At 43.2% G+C, this 13,506-nt stretch overlaps 1 protein-coding gene across 2 annotated transcripts in view; it reads left to right on the top strand.

The window, feature by feature from the left end:
- SATB2 (SATB homeobox 2) overlaps window positions 1-13,506 on the top strand; it is a 130,374-nt gene that overhangs the window by 101,358 nt on the left and 15,510 nt on the right. For both annotated transcript variants that reach the window (XM_015635219.2, XM_015635220.1), the window contains exon 10: window positions 3,636-3,833. In XM_015635219.2, coding sequence (XP_015490705.1) covers window positions 3,636-3,833 — 198 coding nt within the window. The remainder of the gene's footprint in view (window positions 1-3,635; window positions 3,834-13,506) is intronic.

The raw sequence follows: 13,506 nt of genomic DNA, 5'->3' as shown, positions 1-13,506 counted from the left end.
TTTTAACAGTAAAAGGAGATTTTGTGTATTAATAATTCATGAGTTCTCATTGAACATGCACGAAGAAACGGTGCTATTCAATAGAGAATACTGTCATCTGTCACTGTTTTATTTGACATTTACACTTTTTTTTTTTTTTTTTTTTGCCTGGTACTGCAAAACTTTCTTGGATGGCGTGCTAAGATTATTTAAATAAATAATTTTAAAAAGCCGATGCAGACTTTTCATCTGTGCATGGGGAAGGCGGTTACTTGCAGCCATAAAGAACGTGTGAGTAAGCTGCGGCACGCTGTGTTTTCTCACGTATTAGTCAAAGCTATTGCCTAATAAACAGCCCCATAGGTGGATAGAGAAAGTCTTGAATGAATGCTTGAATAAAGAGAGGGAAGGATAGAGAAAGAGTAGGGAAAGGACAGATTTGATGCAGATAAGTGTACACATGCACGCAGTGGGTATGCGTGTGTACGTGGTGGGGGGGTGAGCGAAAAATGGCTCTTGTGAAGAAAGCTGACACAAATACATTGCAAAAAATAAATATTTATAAATGGCATTGGGGGAGACCCAGTCCCACACAACATGAGAGAAGACAGGGCATTTAGCACAATGACAATTCAGTTAGGCGCACCTTGCAATTTCTTGCTAATATTAGGCTCGTGGAAATCTTTCTGCTCTGTAGGTTAGTTATTATTTATAAAAATCACAGAACCAGCTGATACATTCATAAGCTAATTATTGTAGCAGCTGGGTACACATGGTGCAATATGTCTGAGGCTGTGAAGTATCACAGATTTCTTGGGGCCTGCTGTGGTGGGGGTGTGCTGTTGAAGGCTAGATCCCTTAATCTGATCAGCCAAGCAAATACTTTGTGGGGAAACTGGATTAATATCTCTCTAAATACCACGGATGTGCTTCACCTTCAGAACCAGGCTCCTTTAAACGTGCCATTAGCTTATCTCCTTTGGGGAATGGAGAAGTTCTCAGGTGTCCTCAGGACGGCAGGGTCTTTGCCTGGTGCCTCCCTTTGCCAGGAATTAATTTGGTTTGCTCATGTCTGCACACATGGTCACACTGCAGTCTAATCTTTTCCCTAATAGCTCCAAGGTCAGGACCTCGCATGTTGCCAGGCAAATTGAGCGCTATCCTTCTTAAAGAGTAATGGCAGCGAGTGCCTAGTCCGTAATGAGGCCTGTAGTGTTGCTCTAAGTGATTGTAATGAGCGCTGATTATAACGGGACAGATAAATCAAAGCACGGCAGTCGCCATCGGGCTGCCCGGTCCAGCGCTAGGAAGGGGAGGTGGCCCTGCCGAGCTGTGCCTGGGCTCTGCCAGAGCCAGGCACCCCATCCTCCCACAGGCCTGCCCAGCAATGGGCTCCAGCTCCGCCAGCTGCAGGGCTCATTCTGGATTTTCTGTTACACGATGGGTCTTCGTGCTGCAGCAGCCCCCAGGAGATGTTAAGCATACCTGCTTGAAACATGTTGAAAGAGTTCATTCGGAGACTTGCTCAGATCACTGAAAACAGGGAGCAACAGGAGCCAGTTTTTTCTACAGATGGTTTATTTTCCGTTTCAGAAATTCAAATGTATGGAGGTACCCCTGAGAAAACATTGTGGAGCTGGGAGATTTTCTTCCTATATTTTCTCTAAAACAGACAAAGTTTTGGTGGATTTCTGAGCAGTGTAAGGAGGAGAATTGAGAGTAAGGGATGTGGCCGAATCACATTAAAATGCAGACTTCACCTGGCTGAGAGATTGCCCAAATACCAATCAAAACACTTTGAAAATACAACAGAGGTTTTTTTTTTCCCTAAGTAAATTATTATATATCTTGTTTTCATCCTTGCCCCCCCCCCCCACCCCCCAGCCCTCCAAGTTTATTGCAAGAAAAGATCAGGTCTGCACAAATGTGGCCTCTCACTTGTAAAAACAAGGCAGTGTTGTGTTACAGATTAGTTTATAAATCCCTGGTGGCTTCACAGTTCAGTGCCTACAGCTGCTGCAGATGGGCCTGGGTTTTTGTCTCTTCGCTGTGCTGCAGCCGGCAGTTGAAGGAGAAAATGGAATGATCAGGTTATTAACATGTAGGCCGTGAGGAAGAGGCTGCACAATGAGAACAGCTGGTGTTGCTGTCTTGGCTGATGCAGCGGAGATAATCAAATCTTGCCTTTTTTGGGGGGGTTAAGGCAGAAGACACAGTGGAGAGTAAGACAAACAACGGCTTATGATATTATACACGGGGTTTAGAGTGCACGGTAGAAGTTGTCAATGGCTTACAAGTTGTTACACAAAAAAGCAATACCGAGAAGCCCCCCTGTGGGCTGGTAATGAACCCGGCTGTTCGCCTTGCTCTGGTCACTGTTCAGAAAAACACAATTTTGGCTACTTCTTCTACCAAACATTTTTAACATTGATCAAGCTATCTTTTAGGTATTGTAAGGTGCCTGTCAAAATGGTGTCAGAATGCTGAGCTGTAGCTTGAAAATGATGGGTTATAAAGCTACTAGGTAAAATATTTTGACAGGAGTCAGTAAGGCGCGTTGACAGCATCCTCGGCATTATCTTCTCATCTTCTGTCATTTGCATTGCGTCTCCTGTGCAGGCACAGAGGGGAGGCTCTGTCCCCAGCCCCAAGTGGGCTGGCTGCTGGCAGGCAGGGCAGGGCTGGCTGTGCCCCCACACCGGGCAGGAGCAGCAGCAGCCGTGATCCCTGGCTCACTTGCTGGGAACTCCAGGGCACGCTCTGCACACACCGGGCTCTCCTCACCCCAACAGCTTTTGCCCTTGGAGTCCAGGGTCATTTCCTCTTCCTGGAGCGCTGATGCTTTCACCTTGGAGGTCTGAGTAGTCTCCCTCTGGAGAGGTCCTACAGCTCCTCACATATAGCAGTAACCTTTTAAAAGCATTTCAAACTGACCTTAAAACAAGACAGCAGAAATAAAGTCTGCTTTTATTATGATCTGCAGTTGGGTTTAGAATTACCTCTGCCTAATATCTTGGTATTTCTAGTAACTTCGCGGGAACCCTTTTTCGTTCTTTTGTGCTAGAGGATTCTCTTTCTGTAAGGCTGCATCTTCTCTTAGATTTTATTATTTAAAGCTGTAAAAGTTTAGTGGGGTTCAGAGCTGGGGGAGTCAGTGCAACATAGGGTCAGCAAATCAGAAGTCTTGACAGTATATTCTACTAGACATTTGGAATAGTGTTGAATTTCTGGTTCTGCAGCTGCAGGTTGCAGTGAGGGTTGTTAGCAAGTCTCAGGAGTCATGTCTCCTTTCCTCTTGCTTGGATGAAGAAAAGAAGGGGCTCTGAAATGGAAGTGAAGGTGCATCTCTGTTTAATCTTTCTTTTCTGTAGGAAAAATATTTATACATGAGCATTTTGAGCATGGTGTGAATATGATGGGGGCAAGATACTGGTTTTTGCTGGGCACTGCTGCTTGTCCCAGTTTCTCCAACTTGCAGGAAATAGAATATAGCACGGATTTATTGAGACCAAAGGGCAGCTTGGGGTGGTGGGGGTTTATGTGTGAGATGAGACCAACAAACCTTTCAGCACAGAGCTTTAAGTCTAGCTGACCTTCAGCTCCCATCTGGCTCCTGGCTGCTCGGTGAATTCACTGTGCTGACCCTACCGTTGCAGGGCTGGCTGTGTGAGCTGCTGCGCTGGAAAGAAAACCCAAGCCCGGAGAATCGCACCCTTTGGGAGAACCTGTGCACCATCCGCCGCTTCCTGAACCTTCCCCAGCATGAGAGGGACGTGATCTACGAGGAAGAGTCCAGGCACCACCACAGTGAGCGGATGCAGCACGTGGTCCAGCTCACACCCGAGCCCGTGCAGGTCAGAGCGCTGTCTGCCTCCTCGGGGTGTCTGTGTGGGAGGACTGGGGTAACACATGGGGGTTCAACAGTGTGACACGGTGATAGGCTTTTTATGTATTGACTGAGACTTAAAAGTAATTCTGAAATGACCATGGTGAGCATTTTGTGAGGAATGGGCCTTCATTTCACAGCCTCATTGGGATTGTTTCGCTCCTCTATGCATTTCTAACTAGTATGAATTTTTCGTTGATACACCCTTGTTCTACTCTTGTCTCAGGTATTAGTAGAATGAGAAATAAATAAATACAAATATGTGTATGGAAAACAAAGTGAAAATACTACAGACTCTTTTCTTTGCAGTTCCAGCTTCAGTCAGAAGAGAAAATCAGCTTAATGTGTATTCCTAATAACTAATAATGTATGTCACAAACTCAAACATCTACAGATGGTCAAGAGAGGCTCAGGAGATATTTCTTCAATCTAAAAAGCTGAGGTGACACCTTCCACAGCAGCCCTCCTTCCCTTCGGCCCTCCAGTTCAGCCCCTGGCACTTGGTACCATTCAGTTGATGCCAGATTATGTGACCACTCTGGGAGCTGTTTGTACTGTGCATTTCTCTGATAATCTTGCAGTTCCTCTTCCCACCTTCACTCTGCCCATTGTTTGATGGTGGATTGCACTGCTTTGCTACTCTTGCTGTGAACCTTGGCATTCAGCCTCTATTTGTTGCTGCTCTTGTGCTGCTACCATTGCTGCCAGCTACCTAGTCACCTTCTCCTAAAGGCAAGAGGTTTCTCTGTCTTGTTGTCCTGACCATCTGAAACATGTAGGTCTCACTCAGATTAATTATTGCCTAGTTCAGTCCCTTTTGTCTCTTCTGCTAACTTCTTCCTCCTTGCTTTCCTTTGTGTCTTTGCCTGGAAGGAAAAAACCTGTTTCCTGTTTCCTGGGGTTCAGCTTCTCAGGGCTATAAAGAAGGGAAAGTGCTCTAAGTAATTAATGTTGCAAGTTTTATCTTCCACATCCCAAAAAGTTTATGGGAGCTTGGAAGCAGAAAGCTACAAACAGGTAAAGAAAGGGACAAGCTAACATGTTGGAAGACAGCTAGACCTCTGTAGACTTGAACATGTTAACACAGTTCTGATGCCCACAGCAAGTGGTAATACCTTGTAAGGGACAGAAAAAGTTTCTCTGGGATATTGTGAGTGACCTTGATGATTAGCCTACTTTCCAAAGCCTTCTGCACATCACTTTTCTACATCATGCAGGTTGGCTCTTGTGAGTGACACGTTACGCTGTGCTGGAATGCTGTGCATTTGTATTTGTCAGCAAGTTACAAAGCCATGGATTAATTATTTATTACAGTCAAAATATGAAAAATGAAGAAAAATAAATGGGACCAGCTGGCAACTACATACAACAAAACTCTGGAGACTGTTATGCAGTTGATACAGTAGACTTGTGTTCTGGGGGTGCTGCATTTTAAAGCTATGCTTGCCCATCCAAAAACCCCAGTAGGTTTCTGAGTGACACACTACCAGTGCCAGGCATGGAAGGTCTGCTGTCCACCTGCTCCCTACTGTCAAAAGATACCCAACACCAAGTAATTTTTGCGTAGTTTTCAGTCTCTGGGACTTGAATTGTTTAAAAAAGCAAGGTTTGTTTTTTAGCTTTGCTGCAAGGGTCACTATTAGGTAATTAGCCATGAAGAACCAATGACAGCAGCCAGAGATGTAAAGCTGAGGTCCTCACACTTGCAGTCACTGGAGATTTTGTGACACTTTACATAAGGGTAGGGGTCTTGGGCCCTGCTCCTGGCTGAACTCCAGGCCAAGTAATTACATTCTGCCTATCTGAAATTCCCTCTGTAGTGTCAAGTGGGAAAGCAACTCTCATTTCCTCCTCAAAGCAGTGGCGGGTGCAGAATGTCTGCCACAGTGCCTGGCTGCATTTTAGCGGGGGGTGGAAACATCCAAGAGCTGCAGTCACTGACCTACTTTGTTTTGCAGGTTTGCTGGTGAGAAGTGTGCTGTAAGTCAAGCCCTTACCTGCAGCCTTGATAGCAAAATGACAGTCCTTTGAAGAAGATACAAGCAGCAGTGCTGTGAATAACAGCAGGTGCAGAACTGTAACATAGAAGCAGGCAGGATCTTACCTCTGTTCTCTCTCTCTGCCCAGCCCATCTTTCTCTTGGCTCTGGTGGCTTAGGTGTGTGTATGGTAACTTCTGTCTGCTGTTTGGGTCTCCTGCTCCTTCAGCTGAGAGACTGGGAGAGCCTGAAAACAGGCTGTCCCTCACTGCTGCCAGAGCTCCCAGCCACCATGACTTAACCCTGTCTGGGCTGAGGACATCCCCCTGTCAGACTTGGAAGAATATCTTAGCCTATTGTCACAAGAGGCATGACCAGGCTATGTTGCAGCCTTTTCCTCAGTAAGGCTTCTTGGAAATGGCAAAGATACCATTGTGATGTGTTTTGTGTAGTTCACTTGCTGCTTACAGTGTTGTGGACACTTCAGGGAGGGAATTACCCCAAGGCTGGGTATGGTTTCTGTCTTGGAAAAGGCCGGGTGTGCTCAGTGGGGCAGTTGTGCTGTAGGAGATCAGCTGGACACAGGCTGGTTCTTCGTGTTCAAGGGATTGTTTCCTTTGTGGAAGGCTCTTGCCCTCACTGGTTTGGTATTACTAGCCTGCACCTCACTGTTTAGCTTTAGGTTCAGGGCTTTAAAAACAAACATGTTTATTTTTCTCTCTTCCATTAGATTTTTTCCCATCAGTCATATATTAATCCACTTAATTGTTTTGCTGTTTCTGAAATGAATAATATCTATAGTGGAAGCTGAGTGTTAAAAAAATTCCTCCCTGCACACTTGATTTGTTTGTTATTGTCCTGAAAAGTCATAAAATGTGAGCCCTGTGGAGCTCTGTGACATGGCTGTGTTCTCTGGCAGCACTGGGTGTGACCATATGGATGTGTCAGAGTGTGGATTTTCCTTCACACACTGGTTATGGAGCATCCATGCTACACCTACATGTTGCTGTGCATGCAGGCTGAGCTTGCCACAGCCTCTTATTCGGTTTTTAAGGAAATTGAGGTGTCCATTAAGAGGCTCTCCCTCCATTCCATGCAATGTGGTGTAATAGCAAAGTGCTGCTAAGAAGAAGAGCAGTGAGGTTGCTGCTAGCTGGGGTACCATAAGGACATCACCTCTGAGTTACAGAGTGCCTGAGCCACAGGATCCTGGAGGATATCCTGGAAAGCATTATTACATTTTTGCTGTGTTCTCAACCTCTTCTACCACCACCACCAGGAGTGGGATCCTGTCTGGCCCTTTGGTCTGGCCTGGCCCTTAATGGTGTGCAAAGAAGTCCCTTTGCAGCAAGCAGTCCTTGTGCTTCTGTGATCAGCTCCCTGCTCTGCAGAGGTGAGCCTTCCCTGTCTTACTTTCCATCCCTTGCTAAATCCCACCATTCCCTGGCTGTTTCCTGGCACTGGACCTTTCTGGAGTGTTAATGCTGACAAGTGCCTACAGCTGCTTCCCATTGCCAGCCAGGGATTCCGTGTTTGTTACAGACATGCTGGGACACAGTAAATCTAATTTCTCTCCCTTCTCCCACTATTCCTCTGCTGTGTCCAAGGTGACCACTCCAGAGAGTAACCATCTTGCTTGGCACTTTAATATAGTGCTAATTCATTGTTAATTGCTGGGGCAGAGAAACCTGACTCCATTGGGAAGGCCATGAATCAGGCTGTTGTCTCTGGAGTGTCCGGGTGGATAAGACAGTTCTCTGGAGTAATGAGCCAGCACTGCAGCAAAGTACCTTCCATTCAGGGGATGTGGAAACCTTGCCTCTCTTTTCTCTGAAGTTGACAGGTACATCTGCTGGAGCTGGTAGGTACATACTTATCTAAGAGCAATCAAATGTTGCTTTCTGATACACTGTTACTTTTGTCACTTTTTAAAAGCAACATCCCTCCACCCTCTTATTTCTCAGAAGCTTTGATTTAGACAATGACAGTAGTTGATTCGTCTAAATGTTGATTTAGACAATGTATAATAGTTCAGATCATAAATCAAGGAGGAACATTAGTAAATAAAAGAAGGCATAGTAAAAAGCTCTAGGAAGGCTCTTCTGTATTGTATGTTCACTGCAAACATTGTGATCTCTTTAAATATGCAGAAAATAGCATACAGCAGAAGTAAATAAAATACTAATCTTATAATTTTGTGAGGGATAGAAGGGAACAAGTATTTTAGAAATGACAATGAAATGCAAAAGAGCAGAACATGGAGCCCTCGTAAAAATGGGTCAAGGCAAGTGGCAGTGGCAGCCCAATGAAACTAATTTTATATTCTCTTTCTAGAAGTAATAAAGAGGGGGATGAACATCACAGCAGTGCTTCCTAATGAAATATCTGTTTCTAAATATTGTCTTGGAGTTCATGGGTCACATAATGCATAGCACACAGATGGAAAAACCAGTGAGACTTAAAATTCCTTAAAAAATAATATTAATTAATAATACTTAGGCAATCATAGGTGATGAGTGAAGCAAAGCTGTGTTATTCCATAGGGGAACTTGGTGTGCTTAATGATCTATAGGATGATATGCACAGTGAGGTTTTCCTGTGTTTGAGTTACACCAGGGGATTTTGCATACTAGAAATTAGGACTGAGTTGTCTGTGAGACTTGGATAAAAATTACTTTCCCAAACCACTAGCTCTGAGTCTGGTCCTTACTGTTTTGAGACAAATTTTTTGTGGAGATGCTGTGCCCTGTGATTCATTCTTAATGGCTGCACTGTGTTAGTTTTGCTTCTTGATTATTTCTCTGCACCCAAAGGACAGACCATAGATTGATACCCACCGCTTTTTGACTTCCCAGTTCTTTAATCCATGGCTGGATGTGATGTCTGCTCAGACAGGGGTGGTCAAGACTGGTGACACAACTTGTACTCAGCAAATCCAGATGGACTTTAAGAGAAACTTGTATTGTAGGTTATTCATTACACTCAAAATGCTCAGAGCTTTGGTTTGGGAGGGTTGCACTTGGATTATTGTTTTTTTTTTTTTATTTAGAGCTACAGAGGGAAATGTGTGTCAGAACGAGGCCTGTGAATTTTGTGAGTGGAGAATATCTGTCTTTCTTAGTTTTTAGTTACCTGTCCTACCAAAATTAGACAACAGCCAATTTCAGTATCTCCTTTCAGTCTAAACTATTAAAAAAAACACAGAAAAAAGTGTCAAACTATGTAGCTTCCATTTCTGTGCAGTGTTAAAGCTGAGAGCAATATTTATTGCAAATGCCACTCACACTGCATTTATCTCTATTGTGTGTGACTGCTTTTGGGTCGGGGTAAGGGAACTGTCTTTAAAGCATGTGGTACATGCAAAAAAACCCAAAACAACTCAGGGATCTTCCACTTCTGAGCTGCTTTCTCACGTTTCTCCAGTACCTGTGCCCCATAGCCAGAGATGGTGCATTTTGAAGTACCAGCTGTGGCTGCATGCTCTGCTTCTCCATCCTCTTGGTGCATACCATTTTTCTTATGGGTTACAGTAGTTCAGGAGCCTTGCACAAGTTTGACAAAGGGGCACAAATACAACAATCCCCTTGTATTTGACTCTGAAGTATCCAGTAGATCTTCTTGTGATTGATAGTTACCACAATTGGAGGGAAAGGCGCTGAGCTGTGACTGCTACAGCCAAACCTGCCTACTGTGCCATTTCAGCTGTTTCTGTTTAGTGTGGGTATCTAATGTGGCTGAAAATGCTGCTGATTTTTATTAACTTTAGGCCTGCTATTCCCCTTGAATGATAGTGGGGAGTGTACTTGCAATTAAAGCCAAACTGCCTCTGTTCTGAAATCAGTTTAGGTTTAGTACTGTTCCATTTAACCCTAGAAATGGGAGATCAAGTAAACTGCAGAGTTTCAAGTTTTTCTGTGGTGGCAAGTTCAGTCTTGTCAGAATAGTACATCCTTTTCACATTTGTACAGAACCTGAAACCATGAGGCCACTCCAATGACACCTGTTCCCAAACAGCTTTCATTTGGTCCAGGATCAGCTGAGGACAGGGCAGGAATGAAGTGGGACTCTTACGTGAAGGAGCCCTGAGAATACGACTAGTGCTTTTCTTCAGCAGCATCTTGCAATACAGATGACTCTGAGGCTACATTTTCTGTGAGGTTGCCCCAGAGCAACTCTGCTTGGGTTGCCCTGGCTCCCATGGCAAAATGCTCCAGGCAGAAATTTCCCTTAAAATCTGAATGTGCAGATTTAGCACTGCTGAGACTTGGCAGGAAGCAGCAGGGTGGTGGTTTGTGTTGGTGTTGCTCTGACAAGTTGTTGTTTTAGCAAATGACATCACTGTAGCTGTGGCCCCTGTTGTCTCACCCTTTTGCCTTTCACACACAATTTGACCAGATTTAGCCCTCATTTCTTACAGTCCTGGCCCCGTTGTAAATGCTAAGCTGCTAGTGTTGTAAGGAGCCATAGTAGGTTGAGGATGAGCAAACACAGAGAGCAAGATCACTAAATAAAGCTCTTGAAATTCACATAACCTTTGAAGCTTGCCAGCAGCAGGCAAACCTTGAAGGCTGGTAAGGCACTAGATGAGCCTCTGTTCCATTTACATTTGAAAAGTTTTGCAGTTAAAAATATTGCTCTTTTTAATTTAATTTTAATTTTAATGCTCCATAATTACTCTATGTCCCCCACACTTCAGGCTTCAGAGATGTGTAAATGTTTATAGGCTATTGGCTGTATGCAACATTTTATTCTCAGGCTCTCAACAGAAATCTTAGGATAAAGTTAGAGCCCTGGATCATTGCAGCTGGTCTTTTTCTGCAGATAGGCAATAACAAAAATTACATGGGGAGGGAAACCATTGAGAGTAGTGCTACTGGAGCACTTTGCACTGCTTGACCCTCAAAGAGCAAGGAGCTACTCTTCCTTCCATGTTGGACAGCATCTTCCAAGGAAATGGTGCAGCTTCTGGGCAGTGCTGGCAGTTAGGCTGTGACAGAGCAGGACATAGATGGTCAGTCTCCTTGCCCAGGGCCAGTCTTTTTTTGGAAATTCTTTGCTGCATCCTTTTACTTTTTTTGTTTGTTTGTTTGTTTTAGGGGTTTTTTGGTTTGTTTTTGGTTTTTTGGGTTTTTTTTTGTCCCCTGAATGGCTGAAAATACCCAGAGACTGTAATGTGTGCAGATACGTTTTTTTTCCCCCCAGGGTCCGTATATTGTGTACATTGTTCCACGTTTATATGGTCTTTTACAGGAATTGCAGATTGAAAGGAGAAGTGTTTTTGTGTGCATGCACTATTCTCACGCATCAAGTATCCAGAAGTACAGTAGCACATATTTTTTCTCACAGTCATCTATGCTTACAGTGTTTCAAAGAATATTCCAAAATATCTTGGCACAGACAAAGTGAAGCTGTTTGCAAGATCCCTAGCTGTGGAACAACAAAGGCTACACACATCACACATGACTTTTATTAAAGTCTTAAACAAAAATCAGATAATGTATTTAGAAAATTAAACTTCACTATTTATGATGCTACTCACATTGTGAAAGGAAGTTGGTATCCCCTTGTGCCTCCTTTCCAATGATTTCTCTCCCAGTTCTACTCAGTTCTTCATGTTGCAAATGAGAAGATGAAAATCTTAACTACAAGTAACTACATTTAGAAACCAGTAATTTGGGACTAACTCCCATTGTGGTGCCTAACTTAAAAAGGGTTTGGTGTTCAGAAACAAAGGAATACAAGCATGTATAAGGTGCCTCTGGTAGAACATTTGGAAGTTTGAATCATCCAAAATCATTATTAACCTCTTACCATTACATATGGCAAAAAGGATGTGGTAAATCACAGAACACATCCTGGATATTACAGACCCAGCCATCTCATTAAATTTGTGTTAAAAAAACATTCCTCTATTTCCAATTGAGCCTAAATTTAGTTTTACACATTGTGCCATTATAATCCAAAATAATGTTGGCACCCTTGTATTTTCTAGTTGCTTTTCTCTCAGATTTATGTTTCGAAGCTCTACATTTTGCACTTACTAGGCCGTGCCTATTTGATGTGCCACACTTGAATGCAAGGCATGAGGGCAGAGAGAGTTGTGAAGAGCCCCTTCCTTTCTGCTATCATGCAGATGTTGAGGAAAGTGAGCACATAGTGCACAAAGTCTTAATGCAGAGCCAGAATTGTTCTGTTTTTTTATGAGCGATATGTGGCTGTCTCAGGGTTAGGTCTGGAAAACCTTGGTATTCTGAGTCTTGCTGGCAAAAGCTTGGCAGCCAGGATTCCTTTTGTTGGGGTTTTGGTAGTTCTTAGAGTTGAACCATGCAGGGTATCACAGAAGTCCCTTGTACCCACAAGACGTAAGAGCTGTCTCCTCTTTCTGTATTGTGTTGAGGGAAGCTATGGTATCAACTGTGACTTCATCCAGTTGTAACAGAAAGAAAGAGACACACTAAAATTTCAGGACTCAATAAGCCCCATAAAAAGATCTGTCTGGACAGCACTTTACTAGTTAAGTGCTAAGTTATTATTATTATTTATTATTTATTTCCTCTCCTAATTTTCCTCTTACTGAACAAGGAGGAAATATCTTTGTTCTTTCATTTGAGAAGTGAAATAAATGTATTCCCTGCAGCATTTGAAATTTTAATAATCCATAATAAATAAAATCATATCTAATAACATAACTGCTTTCAATTGGCAACACGATCTCCTAGATGCATTGCAATGGCAGAAACATAAATAGTTGCAGCCTCTGAAAGCCTACTTCCTATTTGCTAAATATACTTGGCTTGCTTTAAATTCCTTTGTGTGCAGTCATTAATACAATCCTCTTTGACAGCATTTAATTAAAGTGCTTTTCTCTATTAAATTCATTAAAACTTTTTTTTATATACAACTGTTTCCCAGACACTGAATGTTAAGGACCTGTAGGCCTGTCTTTAAATAACTTCTCTCTCCTTGTTGTAAATTGTTAATTAAATTTAACTTAGACTGTTTAAAGATGGCTTGGAAAAGAAAGCCAGATTTCAGGATATGGTCTCAATCATGGCTGATTTTTTTTAACACAATTTTTTCCATGTAGTTATAGACTGCGTGTTATATTGTTTATGAATGTTGCTGTACTTTCAGCTGGAACCAAGCAAAGAAATACCCTAAAAAGCTCATTTCCATCTCACTTCAAAAATTTCCATCTTTTTAGTGCAGTTTCTTAGCCTAAGAGGATTTGCAAGGGGGGAGTAAGGAGGGAGGAGCTGTTTAGTATTAATAGATTATTGACAGCTTAATGTCTTGGCACCTAGACAGCCCATAAGGTATAATAAACAGGAAGCTGTCTGATGTGAGCGCAGTCAATAGCGTATTCAATCAGAACCTTTCAGTTAATTGCTGGTTGACCTCAGACATTTCCTTTAAGTGAAACTGTCCTTCGCTCAGATCTCATCTGGGTTTCAGGGTTTAATTTGAGAATGCCCTTTCCATATGGCAGCTTGTGCATACATTCCTGGTGGAGTTCTGCTTTGCTCCCATGCACAGCGTTACAAGAGCCAGCATGTGCCTGGAGCTTTGCAAATCTTATAGCCATACACTGGGCTGCCAGTGGGGCTGGGAATAGGCCATGGGACTGGGAATAGGCCATGGAGCTGGGAATAGGCCATGGGGC

This window comes from Parus major, chromosome 7, assembly GCF_001522545.3.
Source record: "Parus major isolate Abel chromosome 7, Parus_major1.1, whole genome shotgun sequence".
Classification (NCBI taxonomy): Eukaryota; Metazoa; Chordata; class Aves; order Passeriformes; family Paridae; genus Parus; species Parus major.
Note: the sequence above shows the minus strand (reverse complement) of the source record. Positions and strands in the feature narration are given on the sequence as shown.